Source organism: Patiria miniata, unplaced genomic scaffold, assembly GCF_015706575.1.
Source record: "Patiria miniata isolate m_02_andy unplaced genomic scaffold, ASM1570657v1 HiC_scaffold_9, whole genome shotgun sequence".
Classification (NCBI taxonomy): domain Eukaryota; kingdom Metazoa; phylum Echinodermata; class Asteroidea; order Valvatida; family Asterinidae; genus Patiria; species Patiria miniata.
Window position 1 is genome coordinate 14953585 of NW_024037076.1, and position 14807 is coordinate 14968391.

Here is a 14807-nt window from a genome sequence, read left to right on the forward strand (position 1 = left end):
AGGGTTGGTAATGCTATTGCAGTTGACAAAGTATGAGCTACATATATCAGCTATACAAATATCAAGTTGCTGAAGTACTGAAAGAAAGATAGGACTGGGGCTGGACATCATTCTGAACATGGAGGCACTGCTCAAGGCAGATGAGACTGGATACCATCTCATACAAGGTGAAGCTGTATTAATGCTGGTATATTAAGAACCCCGTTCAAAAGAACTATTTATTACTTGCCACAGGCAATGAGCTACAGACACTCAAAATGTCTTTCATGAATTTCAGAAAACCTTCATTCTTTTTTAACCATACAAGCAGAGTATTTTCTGTTGTGTGGATGTAAACTGGAAATGACAGAACAATGTTGTCCAGCAAAACAAATCAGGTACAGCATTTAAACAAACTGTACCAACATCTGTTCAGTGAAATACTGACACTTTTTTAACAGAAATTGTTCTAATTTCTTACATTTGGTATCTCTTTGAACACTTACAAACTACAGAGAACTCCATTCAATTTATTTGTGTAACGGTTCAGCAAAAACAAATTACAGGCGCTGTCATTATTAATTATATATCTATACGTACATGTTTCAACAAAACAGACATCAACTTACAGAGATTGGGGAGTGTTGCCGGACGATGGCATTGTGAGGTTTCAGCAAATATCGCTCTTCAAAGGAACTCTCTGCGCAGGTCACATGACAGTTGATATCAACAGTAGTTTGGTCTGTTTGTATGGCATATTCAGACAAGGCCTGAAGAGCTACAACTGTGTCCTGAAAAAAGGAGGAAGAAGAATCAGTTTTTAAAGCTCCAATGCTTTACATGCTACTCTTACTGCTGAAGAAAAAGGAACAAAACTAAGGCCTCACTTACCAAATGTTGCCATTGTCATCATGCTGGACTTTTTTTCCATGAAATTTTAATGAACTTCATTTTGTAAAGTATTGTGCATTCACTTAATTGCTTCTTGAATCAGGTACAACATTTAAGTTCTACCACGTGTAGCAGAACTTCGTTAGGTGATAGGCTTTTCAATACACTGCCCCTTCTCTTGGAACAAGTTAGGATCCAGGAATGTTCGCCGTCAGATTTTTTTTAATCAGTAAATCAGTGCTGAAAGGTAGACAGGTTTTTTTCTCCGGACATTTGGCCTTCGTAAAATCAACAAGTGGAGGAGGGGGGGGGGGGGACCATCTTCCAATGGGGACGCTGTTCAAATCCAACGATCATGCACACTATCGCACAGAGTGCAAATACCCCAATTCCATTCAAACAACCAGTTAAAGTCACAAGTCAAAGTTTATTTGATACTTGAATAGTAGGCCTGAATGATAGTGGATTTTTCTACTCAAGTTCTAGCAAAGCAATAACTTGCAAGTAGTCAAGTACTCACGAGTAGTTAACTGATTCCCATAAAAGCAGGAAACTGACATAGTATGAGGGGAAGCACCTACAAGCAAATAGCATGCAAGTCACATCACATTCTTCAGCACTGAGATATCCTTACTATGCCAAGTTTTGGTTATTTACTTGAATTTCTTTCTGGGATGAATGAAATCCTATGGAGAGACAGGTGGAGGGAGTGACTCCCTGTTTGCAGGGGAGGCATTAAGCCGTGAACCCTCAACCCTAAATTGCTACTCGTGAGTACCTGCTTCTACTCGTGCCAGGACGAGTTCTCAAGTAGATGAAAAACCACGAGCAGAACAACGAGTAGCATAAACTACTCGCGAGTACTGAAGTAATCAAGTGACTCGCCCAGCGGTATTGAATAGCATTCCTTGATCCTGTACGAGATGACTAGTGATTGACTTATGATGACTTGTAGGGACTTATGGCTACAACTCTGGGAAGCGGTAGTTAAAGTCATGTGGCAGCCCATTTAATTTCTTATGCAATGCGTGTGTAGCTGCCAAGGTTTAAAATATCCCGGCCAAATTAAAAAAAACATCCAGATACAAATTTTACAATGACAAATAAGAGCTTTACACACAATGAGCAAGTAATGGAAAAATCCAGGCAACAAAACCTGAGTAAACACATTTGTACGTGTATGTCTGGAATAGTTAACTCCGTTCAAATGAGCAAATTAGTGTTCCTTGAACAGTGCCTGGTAGCTTTGCATACAGCAAAGTGAATATTATATCAGTTCCAAAAGGCACACACTGGAGAAAGCAAGCTGATACAGCAGCTCAAACATCCTTGCTCATAGCTTGAGGTCAGTCCAAGTCTCTTAATGAGTTGTTGCAATTGTCATGAAAAGTTTAATTTCAATCCCGCCTCACAAACGAACAAGTATTTTACACCAAACTCCCAGCAGGCTTACAATTGAGAACACTGGTAACAGGCTTACCTGTGTGGACACGAAGCCACCTTCATAGTTCTCCTGGTTGGTCAGCCAGTTCACGATGGCATGAGTATACTGGATTTGGCCTACCTTCAGTAATGCCAGCACTGCGTAGCTAGTGGTTTCTACCTCAATGGCTTTAGGCCGGTTGCTGTACCAGTAGGGCTTTGTGCCAGCACCGAAGGACGAATCATCTGATCCCCAGTGGCGGGAATTTGTTGCTGTGCATAGCAGAGGCAATTCAGGAGATTACATTTGTCTAAAGATCTATGCTAACGGGCACTGATACATTTTTGTCAATCTGATCTATACATGCAATATAAATAAATATATAGATAACAACCCCGCATCATTTCACACTTGTTTCTTGCAAACTGAGCTTATTTCGCTCGGTTACTACTGTTTTGAACCCTGACAAGAATTTCAACCCGGGTTGAAAATCTCAATCCTGGTCTGGAGCAGGGTTGAGTTCAACCCGGGGTGGAATCAATCTTAGGGTTTACACAGGGTTGACGCAGGGTTGAAAATGTTCTAGTGTGAAACGCTGCATGTTTTCAACCCTGCGTCAGCCCCACGTCCACTTCATGGTGCTGCCAAGCACAGAATTTTTTACTAAGAGTGTTTGTCTACTTCCTGGAGATGCTAAGCGATAAGAAAACAAAAGGCATGCTAATCTCAGAGGAAAAGCTTGCTTAAAGAAGTGCCTTAACAATAGAAATCTTCACACATGTGCATCAGTTAGCACTTCCATGCTGTGAAATAGTTCTACAAACAGGAACAATTGCTGCTATACTTAGCATAAGGGTAATTCTTTCAATTTGGAGTCCAAATAGAACAGTGTGACATTTTAGTGTCCTTTTTCACCTGACCTGTGTGATTTATAGTAAATATCCCCAAATTTAATCAAAACAAATACCATTAAAATTGACTTAAAGCTACTTTTTAATTGTTTGGCATGAATTGTGCTTTACATGATCACACTTGGAGATTGAAGGCATCAACGAATGTATCCTGAATTTACAAAATCTTATTTCAGATGCAAAAGGCACACGAAAATGTCACACTTTTGGACCCCAAATTTATAGAATTACCCATAACTTTTTCAGCCAACTGTTAAGCAGTGCCAAGAAATAGGCTCCAGGCCTCTGCCTGGACCATTCTGATAAACACTGACATTTCTTGTTCACTGACCTCTATCAAATATAGCGATGTCTCTCAGCTGCTCTATGGCATCTTCTGCACTGATGCTCTTGGCAAGGGCCAGGGCGTATGAGGTGATAGCGATGGCATAGGGACGGGTCAAAGCTGGCAACTCACGCTCCAGGAATGAGGTGGCAGCAGCAACGGATGCATTTTTGCTCTAGAAAACAAACAAAATAGAAACAATCAAAACAAAATGAAGGGGAAAACCCAAGCCAAACTAGAAATTGCATCAATCTTTATGTTTGATATGTCCATGTAAGATGCAATAGACTGATCCATTAAGCTCCGCCTATGGTGGGCAGTGGCAACAACATGTGAATCTCTCTAATGCCACACTACATGTTCAGGACATGTGTTGTCATGTGCTACTGCATGTGCCATTATGCACGTATGTCAGAAATGAATCATGGCTGTGATTGGTCCAGCCATTATTGGGTGGGGCTTAGTCTGTTCAATGCCAGCATAGTTCAACATTTACCATTAAGGATCGTTTTGAGGGCTTGAAAAATGTTCAGGACTTGATATTTTTTTTAAATTAAAATAAATATATAAATAAATCAACACCATTATTTGAAACCTGTAGTGGCAATTCGTGAGACTTTCCTTGAAAATGTTAAAAACAAATGGGATTTTTTTTTGTCAATCTCAGTGACAGCAGAAAAAAAATTGCAGGGGTAGAAATCATACACTCTAGAGAAATAACCTATACTTACTATAGTCTTGCAATTACATTCCTCAAGAGCAATGAGGACATATGCAGTCAGAGAGGCCTTGCCTTGGACTCCACCCTGTTATCAATCAAGACAAGACTAAATCAGTTCGTGATCCATGCTTTATAGGATCCATTCTCAGACATTTTGTCCCTGTTGACTTGCCCTCTTAATCATTCCATTGTTATCAAGTAACAGTACACAGTGATTGGATTAGCTAGGTGTTAATTTGCCTTTTGTTAACATTTACACTGAAGATGAGGGGCAAAGTGGACAAATACAACTTGATGATCTGTTTATTCAGTTTCATGAATAGGTTAACCACAGACTAACCACAAAGCACCAGTGACCAGCTCCTTGGTCTACCTTATTCCTGTTGTATTCAAATGTGGTCCTACCACTGCCAGGAATGATCCAGATCAATTATAATGTACACCTATAAGCGCATAAAAGGTCACAGACAGTCAAAATTTCCTTCCTCTCCCCTTGGCATACTCTTAACAAACCAATGGGTCACTTGACCAATACTGACCCAAGTAATAACAAGGCTCAGAATACACGTTTCCATAGGAGGGTTAATACAATTTAAACTTGAATGGACCAGATAGGGAGAAAGCAGGGCAACATTTGTAGGAGTAGAGCCAACTGCCAACCTTTGACAGAGATGCTTACCGTCATTTCTTGGTGATGAACTCTGTAGAGTTCCTTGAAGGAACCATCATCTTCCTGAGTTTGTGTGATCAACCACTCCATGGCCTGACAGGTAATGACATCATCAACAAAGGCAAACTCCTTGGCTTGACACATGACTTTGCTGACAAATGCCGTCAACCTGAAACAAAGCAACACATCACTTATTGGATTATTTGTTTCTTGCTTTAACGGACATTTTATTTTATATCTTTCTGGTAATGAAACCAAGGATTCCTCAAAAGTGCCCTAGGCACTGTAGCCCGAAAGCCTGAGGAAACCCGTAGGGAGTAGACAATGAGAAGATATTACAGTTTTAGAGGTGGGAGGAAAAGCCCAGAAGAATATTTTGGGGAAAACCCACGGAATCAGGTAGGGACTGAAAACCCAATCCACACATAGACCCAGCCGGAAGGCGAGGAAATTACCGCTACGCCAACCTGACTCCCCAAACTACATGCACATACATAAATGGGCTGATTTCTACATGGTGCGAATGCAAATGTTGAGGCAAATCTGTGATCTCCCAGCAAGTACATGTACATACATGCTGCAAAATATGCAAGAGTCTACAAATATTGAGTGGATCAGCGTGGAATGGGAGGAATATTATCGCAAGGTAAAATCTTGACTTTTTCCTTTCACGAGGCGAAGCCGAGTGAACTGGAAAAGTCCAGATTTTACCAAGAAATAATATTCCTCCCATTTCACAATTTGAAGCCACTCAATATTTGTTTTATATAACTGACATATAGATCCTTGTCATTTGATATATTTGAACTTTTATTCCAATACAAAATTGGTGAAAAATGTATTTCTCTCTTCCAAACCACCCCTTCACGAAAATGTTTGAACCCAACGCTGTAGCGCTGGCTCTTTGTAACAATACGCGCTACGCGCAACGCTGAATGCGCACACCAGCATGCATTTGCACACAAATACCGCGTCATGGAATAAGCATGATCCTATCTGTTCAATAGTATTTCCCATTCCCCATGGGCGGATAGTACTTTTTGAGCCCCGGCGTAAATGGCAGTAACAACGAATGACACGTGATGTGAGTTCCACCAATCAAATGACAAGGATCTGTATGTCGGTTATATAATTGAAAACATCTCAACTCTGGCAAATATCACTGACTCAATGCTTCGTGATGGCATTCAGCAGCCATCATCATGCCAGCCCACAGACCCTCAAGTCAGCTGCATTAGCTCTGTGCTACTCCGCTGCTGAGTATGCCTGCCCTGTATGGGAAAGATCTGCCCATGCACAGAAGATTGATCCAGCACTCAATGCCACCTGTTGTCTTATCACAGGATGTCTCAGACTAACACCAACTGACAGCCTATACATCCTAGCTGGTATAGCCCCACCAGATAGAAGACGTGGTGCAGCAAGTCAGAAGGAATGCCAGCGCCAGATTACAGATGAACGGCATCCTCTATTCGATCATGTGCCTGCAGAGAGTCAGCTTAAGCTCAGAGCTGGCTTTTTTCATAGTGTAACACCTCTTGCAGAAGCAAATACAAGTTGCGCCAGAGTCACCTTGTGGAAGGAACCACCACAGTGGCTTTCAATGCAACAGAGGAACTCCCACCTGGAGCTGACTCAAGCTGGACCGAATGGAAATGTATCAACAGACTGAGGACTGGTACAGGATGCTGTAAGGTGACCCTTCACAAGTGGGGATATCTGGACAGCGAAGATGTGACATGTGAATGTGGTACTGAACCACAAACTATGCAACATTTGCTAAGCTGCCCTCAACTGGAGCAACCATGCACAGCTGAAGATTTCGCAATAAACAATGAAAGTGCTAAGCAATGCGTTCAGCTTTGGCTGAACCGTGTCTAGCCTGTGTGTAGAAACGATAAGAAATGTTCATTCAGTAGCAATGAATGCACATAAGAATCTACTTGTGCTTATCCGTTTAGAACCAAATCATTCCTCTCACAGATGGCTGCAATGCAAGGATCCACTGCTCATCATCCAGGATTAATTAGGTATCTGTAAGATCTAGAGATGTTTACATTTATTGTGTGTGAATATGCCGTCTGTGCCTAAATTGGAAGGAAGAAGCTTTGCACAACCGGGCAGCTGAGATGGTCTTCCGTGTAGTTATCAGTGGAATGGACAAGAGAAGAACTGACGTAGTGAATCATTTTCATTATCATTTTTCCAATTCTTGTTAATACTGACCATGTGCTGCTAGGGTACGAAGGATTGTCTCCCCAGACTGAGAAAGATCCATCAGATCGACGATGAGTCAGTTCATTGGCAATGCCTGAACAATGATGAAAGTAGAAAACAACAAATATCAAGGTTAAAAAGACAAGTCAAAAGACTGGTCATTTGATGTCAACATACATGTATAATAAGTTGTTTCCACACATCAGAGTACTGATGAGACTGATATTGGTTGAGAAAAGACACAGTTTTATTCTTGATACAACGACTCAATGAAATGTCATGATTCTGTTCAATACAAATGTTTGTTTATACTACATAAAACCTCATTCATTAAAGAAGCATGCTAACTTCAGGGGCAGAGTGTGATGCAACAAAAGGGATCTCTTATCAAAACACGCACAACTTGGTTAAAACTGCAGTTGAACCAAAAGCCCGAGTACTTTATTTGGAGATAATACGTATATCAAAACTTGACAAGAAAAACAAAAACAAGAGTAGTGATGATGACTTACCATCTCCGATGTACTGGCGGGAAGAGGTCTCATGTGAAGCTGTGAACTGATCGGTATACTTCAAGTATCGGTAGATGTATACGTTAGGGGCGAGATAGAGCATGGTTTGCTCTCCACAGCCCCGGGGAATCCTCAACAGGTCATCTAGGCTTCCTAAGACTGTCTCAATGACACTGCCCATCACATTGCCTGGATAAAGACAGTCGGATATTCTCACTATTAGACTACTTTCTCAGGAGTTATCTCATTATTCAAAAAAATTATACAACTGGTATATGTTTTGGATGAGTTTATCTGCAATAAGTTCATTGTATCATGTAATAGTAGAGGATTCTAAACAACATGCTTAGCAGGAATCATCTCATAAAGAGATTATCATAATTGTAAACTATGCGGGTTGATGTAGATCAATATTTGATTTTTCCCTTCACTAAGCACTGTATACTCGGAGGGTAATACACACACTCCGGAATTTGTATCCTTGTGGAGTCATTTCTTTGTTCTTGTGTTCTAAATTTTAGAGTTTGAAAGTGTAGTTCGTCGTGTGCCCGGCAAAAGGGCATACGTGCATATGCCCTTATGCAATAGCGCGTAATGACCAAAATGTTCCCAGCAAAAGGGCATATGCAGAAAACTGCATCCATTTTAATGAAATTTAAACATTTGATTCAAAATGCGCGCAGGGGAACAATGGAACCTTTCAATGCAATTTTCTTGAAAATGATGTTTGCGTCGGAACGCTCATATGCCCTTCTGCCGGGCACCCGACGAGTTTCAAAATGCTCCTATTTTAACCTGAATAAATTTCCTGGGCTGAAATTCAGACTTAATATCCCTTACATAAAATACTTCAATTTGCAACAGATCACACCTTAGAAATTCCTAGTTTTTGAGTAAAATGGCCATTTATCTATTTCATGATAACCTTGTGGAGACATATTCACCTATAGAAATTGCCCTGTGGAGATGTATACAATCTTTTGTTCCCTATTATGCACATGTCTCCACAGGGTACCATGTACCAGATCAGTGAGTATACAGTGTTTATGTCCGGTGAAGGGCAAAACCTAATATTGATTTGTAAACAATGCTGATAACTTCAATGCAGATAGATTCTGGGGAAGTTCAGAATCTTGCAAGTAAATACCCAATACAACAGGCCCATGGCGCTTAATCTTGTCCGTGCTTATTCTCGATATTAACCCTCCCTCTATTTAAGAGGTCACCAATGGTCAAAATGTTTGTATCTCACCTCCTTGCATTTGTGTACAAACCAATGGGGGTCTTGACCAATATTGACCCAAGTAATAACCAGGCTGACAAGGAGATTTATCTTTGCCTATGTTACGGTTGTTGTTGTTTTTTTTTTCAGGTACATATATTTCAATGCTGTCCTAGGAAAAGGAAATGTATATTGTTTACAATAAATTGAAATACAGTATTACAGGTTCATTAATTAAGTATCAGATTATTACACAGAGGACAACATTCAGGTTTGGGTGAAGCAAACATACTTGCGTGTCCTAATCTAGGGACAAAGAATGACACGGACAGGACAAAAGACTACAACAGCATTTGAGTGTGCCTGCAGGTGCTAAGACATAATAATAGGAAATCAATTAAAAATTGAAAGTTATGAATATGCAAGAAGCTGTTTTCTTTTTTACATTTTTTTGGACAAATATAGCCTGTGATGGTGACTTATTCATAGATTCACTAAGACTGTTCCAGTATTTTCACCATGTTGAATAAGACATACTTTTTTCTGGAAGCACTTTGCAGCAAATTATTGAATGCCTGTATAGTATTTCAAATGCATAATGCGGAGGTGGAAGATTTATTAGCATAGACCATAGAGCTATATTAAATTACTAGAGCGCTAGCTCGTCATTCTGTGCGCGGAGACGCTTTGAAGCCGTCCTGGGCGCAAACATTTTGAATTCATGTGCGTGTTTGTAGAACACAATCAAAATAGATGGATTGAGTTTTAAATGTGCACCCCAAATGCAACGCGCAAGTAAAACATACGCAAACAACTCAAGCGCGTCATTGACGGTTAAAAAAAACGTGATGGCAAAAAGCATCTGCAGCTAATACGCGCATGCGTTGCACTGTTTGAGTAGAGCAAAATGAAACGCTCATTTGCTGATCGTGCGTTTCGGTTTTGGGCATATTGGCTTCGATAACGCACCGGTATGGAATGCAAACGCAGATATGCAAATAGCCGTACAAAAGCCGTACAAAATGTCTAGGTCTCCATAGGTTTGTGCACAAACATGGATGCACCCAGGAGGCATTACTTTGTACACAAAGTTAGCGCTCTAGTAATTTAATATAGCTATATGGCATAGACAAATCCTTATCATCAGTGTATAAGGTTGAGCCTTGTGTGTGTTTAATCCAGACAGCTCAAATGTATGATGATATTACCAAAGGTTCTCACATTGTGTCTACCTACCGCATAGACTGATTGACCTATTTGAGCAGAACCTATTTGAGCATAAAATCTTAATGTTTAGTTTTGCCCTCATCAGAGGTCATATGGGAAATTCATACTAGATGTTAGAGTAGCATTTGCATGGGTGCTCCATACTCAACAGTGTTGTAGTTCAGTTTGTCACAAGTCCTCACATGTCCGTCAGTCTCAAGTCAAGTCACAAGCTTTTTGAATGAGCTTAATTTTAATTATTCGATGATAACAAAGGGCACATACCCATGAGGCTGAAATGGACTTGGTGAGTGCCGGGAATGGCCTCATTGTTGAGCTCATAGCGGATGATATCCACTTGTTTGCTTTCACTCTCAGCATCCCAGAACTCTGCAAGTTCAAAGCAATATGGCAAATTCTCGATATTAGTGAATTTTTATATGTGTATTCAACAACAAAAATGCCAAGAACAGCAACATTGATCTGAAGACCACACTGAAAAAGACTGTGTGTGCAAAATAAACTGTTATTACCAACATAAAAGCATATGGCAAGGAATGCGGCACAAGAACTGAAGGGGACAAATAGGTGTCTTAATACTTGATGAGTGTGATAACATGTTCTACGTCCAACACACAAACTACAATCCAATACACATTCAATAAGTTTCCAAAAAGGTATCTCTTTATGATGGTGTACCTGTTGAAAGTGTTTTGTAAACGTCAGTGAAGGGCAAAACCTAATTTGATTTATATCACCCCGGCGCAAAATACTCCATCTTATAATTGTTTTGTAAACCCTAACCCTGCTGAATCCAACAGGAGCCAACTATATCATGTACCCGATGGAGCCTGTTGGATTGAGCAGTAAAACCCCTTGTGTACATTCCTGATGCAAAATGTTGGATTCAGCAGGCAACTGAACCACATTAAAATGCCGAGTTAGACTCCGTTGGATGCAGCAGACAACTGAAAATAAGGCACAGTGGATTGAGCAGGAAACGGTTGGACTCTGTTGGATTTAGCAGGGTAGTCCTGAGGAACTACTAGGGGGTTAGGGTTAATTAAAGTATATAGTAACTGCATATTAAATACCTAGTCCTAGGTATTTATGAAGCTTGGCCCAAGCCATCTTGCACTAAGCCCAGTTTGCACTTCACCCAAACACCGAGTGAATTTGACGTCACTGAACATTTGCAGCAAATTTGCTCAGAGTTGACATGTGTTTAGATTTGCAAATATGCAGCAAGAAAAACCAAACATGCATAAAGCTGTGTTTGCATTAGAATTTGTGCCGAGTATAAACAAACAACATAGATACATCACCAAATGCACATTTCACTTACGGGTGTGTTGGTAGGACTGATTCCTTCCCCCGGCCATGGTATTGCGGGGAGATCCACGAGTATTTTCTGGATCCACTGTTATTGTTACGGTGTCTCTCTGTTTGTAGCCTTCTGGCTGTAAAGTCAGTAAATACAGCATCAAGATGGAGTAATAACAATCATAATAAATTTATTTGAACAAGAGTTGGTGATACGCACTCACAGTTTAAGCAAAGTTCCACCCACACTATCTTAAGCTCTATTTATTTTCCTGAACAAGGAGTCTGAACACAGAGTCTGAACTCTTTGATTTGTTCTGAGGTTACCATTATCTAGACGTGTACCTCAATTTTAATATTGGGGGGATTTTGTGCTCTGTTGACAGCCAAGGAATGCTGGAAAGAGGGAAAAATCAACCATATCCTAAGATTTCAGTTGTGCATATATATAGGGTTTCACATGAGCTTGTTTCTGCATTCAACAAAAGAAGTTGAACATAGAGGACAATAGGGTCCCCAATTCCCGAAGGTCCCCAATTTACAAGGAGTACAAAACATATGGGAGGTCTTCCTAAAAAGTTTTAGTACAAACAAAAGAAAGACAATAGGGGGTCCCCGATTGCAGGCAAATACACACTTGTATGCGTTTGTTTATGGTGTAAACCAAGGACATACTGATGCAACATCATTGGTGAATGGAGGACAGGAACCAAATCGAGGACGACCTCGATTAGAAAATGTGTACAAAACCAATGAGAGCTGTTGCGAAAAAGTTACAAAGGAAAAGGGAAGCGGAACAAAAGAAAATCCTTGATTTACAAAATAAACAAATGCGTGTGGGCTTGCTGGGGTACAGTGGATAAAAGGGCTTATTTTTTTGGCTAAGTTCTGATTAATTACTTAACCTACCCGGACATTCAGGAGCTTCCGTACAGCATCCTGGAAATTGATGGTGCTGGAGTTTGTGACGGCAACAACTTCGATGGGCAGTGTTCTGGCTTCTAGAGGCACTACGACAAATTTGACAGAGGTAGGCGTCTTTGGGAGAGCCTCAATGGTTACACGGGCCGAGTAGCTACCAGGCTGGGCCTCAGAGCATAGACCCTCAACACCTTTCAGATAAACATACACCTGAGGAAAGGGAATGTTCAAGTCAGGTTGTCAAAATCCATGCTATTATGTTTCTTTGTGGCTTGGTTTCAGCGAGAAAACTTTCTCTAAACCAGGTTTTAATCTTCTTTGTAAATGGGACTTGTATCACGACAAAAGAAGACATCAAAGAACTATTTTTGTCTGTAACAAATGCAAAAACACTCATGGATGCACAGACACTCGTTCAAAAATATATAGCCTCTTTATATAGTCTCTTTTTATTGAGTTCCAGATTTAAATGTTTAAGCCCTACTGGATATTTTTCACTCAATCTGAAAACAAACCTAAACCCAAATTTTGAGACAAACGTTGCTTGTGGAGTACAGTAATGATAAGCATGACAAGTACAAATACATTTTAGCATGAGTGTAAGCAAAGGCCTCGAGAGCAATTAGTGGGAGCTAGGGTACTGCTCCAGTGGCGTGCCACATGTCATCAGGCTGTCGAGGCTTTCGAGACTGCACGTAAATGAGTTCAGGAGGTGCACAGGCTACGAAGGCAAGAGCAGTAGCAGAGTGCCCCTCCAGGTGACGGTATTCCTTGCCAGGTCTGTGGGAGGCGTTTTGCCTCTGAATTTGGCCTACAAATCCATATGAGATCACATGTACCCTCATGTAGACAGTAACCGTTTGTTCTTTTGGAGATTTGTAAGGACGTCATCGTCGATTCGACAGACTACCACTACTACCGCTCGACCCCACGGGGATGAGGTTGATGGACCCTGACTTTTCAATGTTAGATTGCCACTATCAGTTCCATTCCATGGATTGAGCCATGTGAGCTAGGAATGTTGCAACAACTTTCTACCACTGAACTATTCGGATCAAAGGTACATAGTGCCACTTACCGGTAAGGCAACATCAGCATAGTTGAACACAGACACTAGGATTTCTATCTGCTCCAGTCGTTGGACCGAGTACGGCATGCTGACATCCAGAAAGAATGGGGGGCGGACTTCAAGCTTGATTGGATCAGCCACGCATATCTTATAGTCTTCAGAAACTCCCACGGCCTCTACCACCCAAGTAGTCACAGAGTCTGGCAGAGTCGCCCGGTGGCGTATGACAATTTCTTCCCTGCGAGATAAAGGAATCATTGTGAAAGGAAGGGCAGGACACTACCAGACCATATTCAGTGGAAGTGTGCCATTTAACCACAGACAAACTACTCTGGGCAGTAACCTGGCCAGAAAATGTCCACCCTTGACCGCTGGATGTTTGGCAAACTGAAATGCTGAAATGCAGACAGCTTTTTATCTCTGGACACTTCTTGGCTGCCATAAAATCAATAGGTTGGGGGGCGGTGGATACTATACTTTCAATGGTTAACATTATTTGTAATGTATTTCTATGAAAAAAACCAAAAACAATTGAGAGGGGGGGGGGGGGTGGGGGTGTTTCGATCCCTATAAATGCAGCGGTGTATGGGTTGTGTATGTATGGACAGTATACAGTGGTAAGAATGGTTTGTTTGTCGTCGATGGTGTGTGCGTTCCCAAGTCTCTCCCTCTGACCAAAACTGAGACCTAAGCACAGAATGGTGGTCATCAGTGCATGGTTAGAATAGCCATGACTATTGGCCTTTGTTGGGTCATTTTCTCCAAAATTTTAAGTATTAATCATGTTTCAGTTCAGTTCAACTGATATTATACAAATATTGACTGCTACGATTGGTGTAGTAATAAAACAAGCCTCCTTAGGTAGTCAATGGAGTAATCTTTCTCAGGTAAATCCGAGGAATAAAAAACAATAAAGCTCAGTTGCTCACCGAAGGAGACTAGTTTTACGGCACAAGTAAAAAAATGTCAGCGTTTGTTTTTATAATGCCTCACCAAGAGATTCAGCTTACGTTTTAGAGATGTTTTTTCTGATGAAAATTTATCCAAAATCCAATAAAATGTACTTTCGTGTTCAACAGAAATTAGTTGGTAATTTGTTTGCTGATTTCCAAACCACCCCCAATGTTTTACACATCTCTGTAACATGTGAGAATACACAACATGCTCCTATTGGTATGTGAATATGTACACAGGCCTACAGTTGCTATGTTAGTTGCTATGCATATGGTACTTTTTCATATATAATTCCTGAACACGGAGTACAAAGTGAAACAAAAACCGTTGGAGGTTTGTCAATTTTTCAGCAAGTTATGGTTTTAACCAGGGTATGCATGGGTATAAACGTGATGTTTAAAACTGGTTAGGGGCCTAGTCGCTGAAAAAAACTCTCGCTTTTGGCGTGGGCCCTACCAGCAGC

General features: G+C 40.8%; 1 protein-coding gene across 2 annotated transcripts in view; it reads right to left on the minus strand.

The window, feature by feature from the left end:
* The window catches only part of LOC119720601 (complement C3-like), a 55191-nt gene that overhangs the window by 11697 nt on the left and 28687 nt on the right, over positions 1 to 14807 (minus strand). For both annotated transcript variants that reach the window (XM_038190335.1, XM_038190334.1), the window contains 11 exons: positions 13400 to 13628; positions 12310 to 12531; positions 11423 to 11537; positions 10363 to 10467; positions 7650 to 7838; positions 7147 to 7231; positions 4930 to 5089; positions 4261 to 4335; positions 3536 to 3704; positions 2351 to 2565; positions 609 to 770 (listed from right to left, as the gene is read on the minus strand). In XM_038190335.1, the coding sequence (XP_038046263.1) occupies positions 609 to 770; positions 2351 to 2565; positions 3536 to 3704; positions 4261 to 4335; positions 4930 to 5089; positions 7147 to 7231; positions 7650 to 7838; positions 10363 to 10467; positions 11423 to 11537; positions 12310 to 12531; positions 13400 to 13628 (1726 nt within the window). The remainder of the gene's footprint in view (positions 1 to 608; positions 771 to 2350; positions 2566 to 3535; positions 3705 to 4260; positions 4336 to 4929; positions 5090 to 7146; positions 7232 to 7649; positions 7839 to 10362; positions 10468 to 11422; positions 11538 to 12309; positions 12532 to 13399; positions 13629 to 14807) is intronic.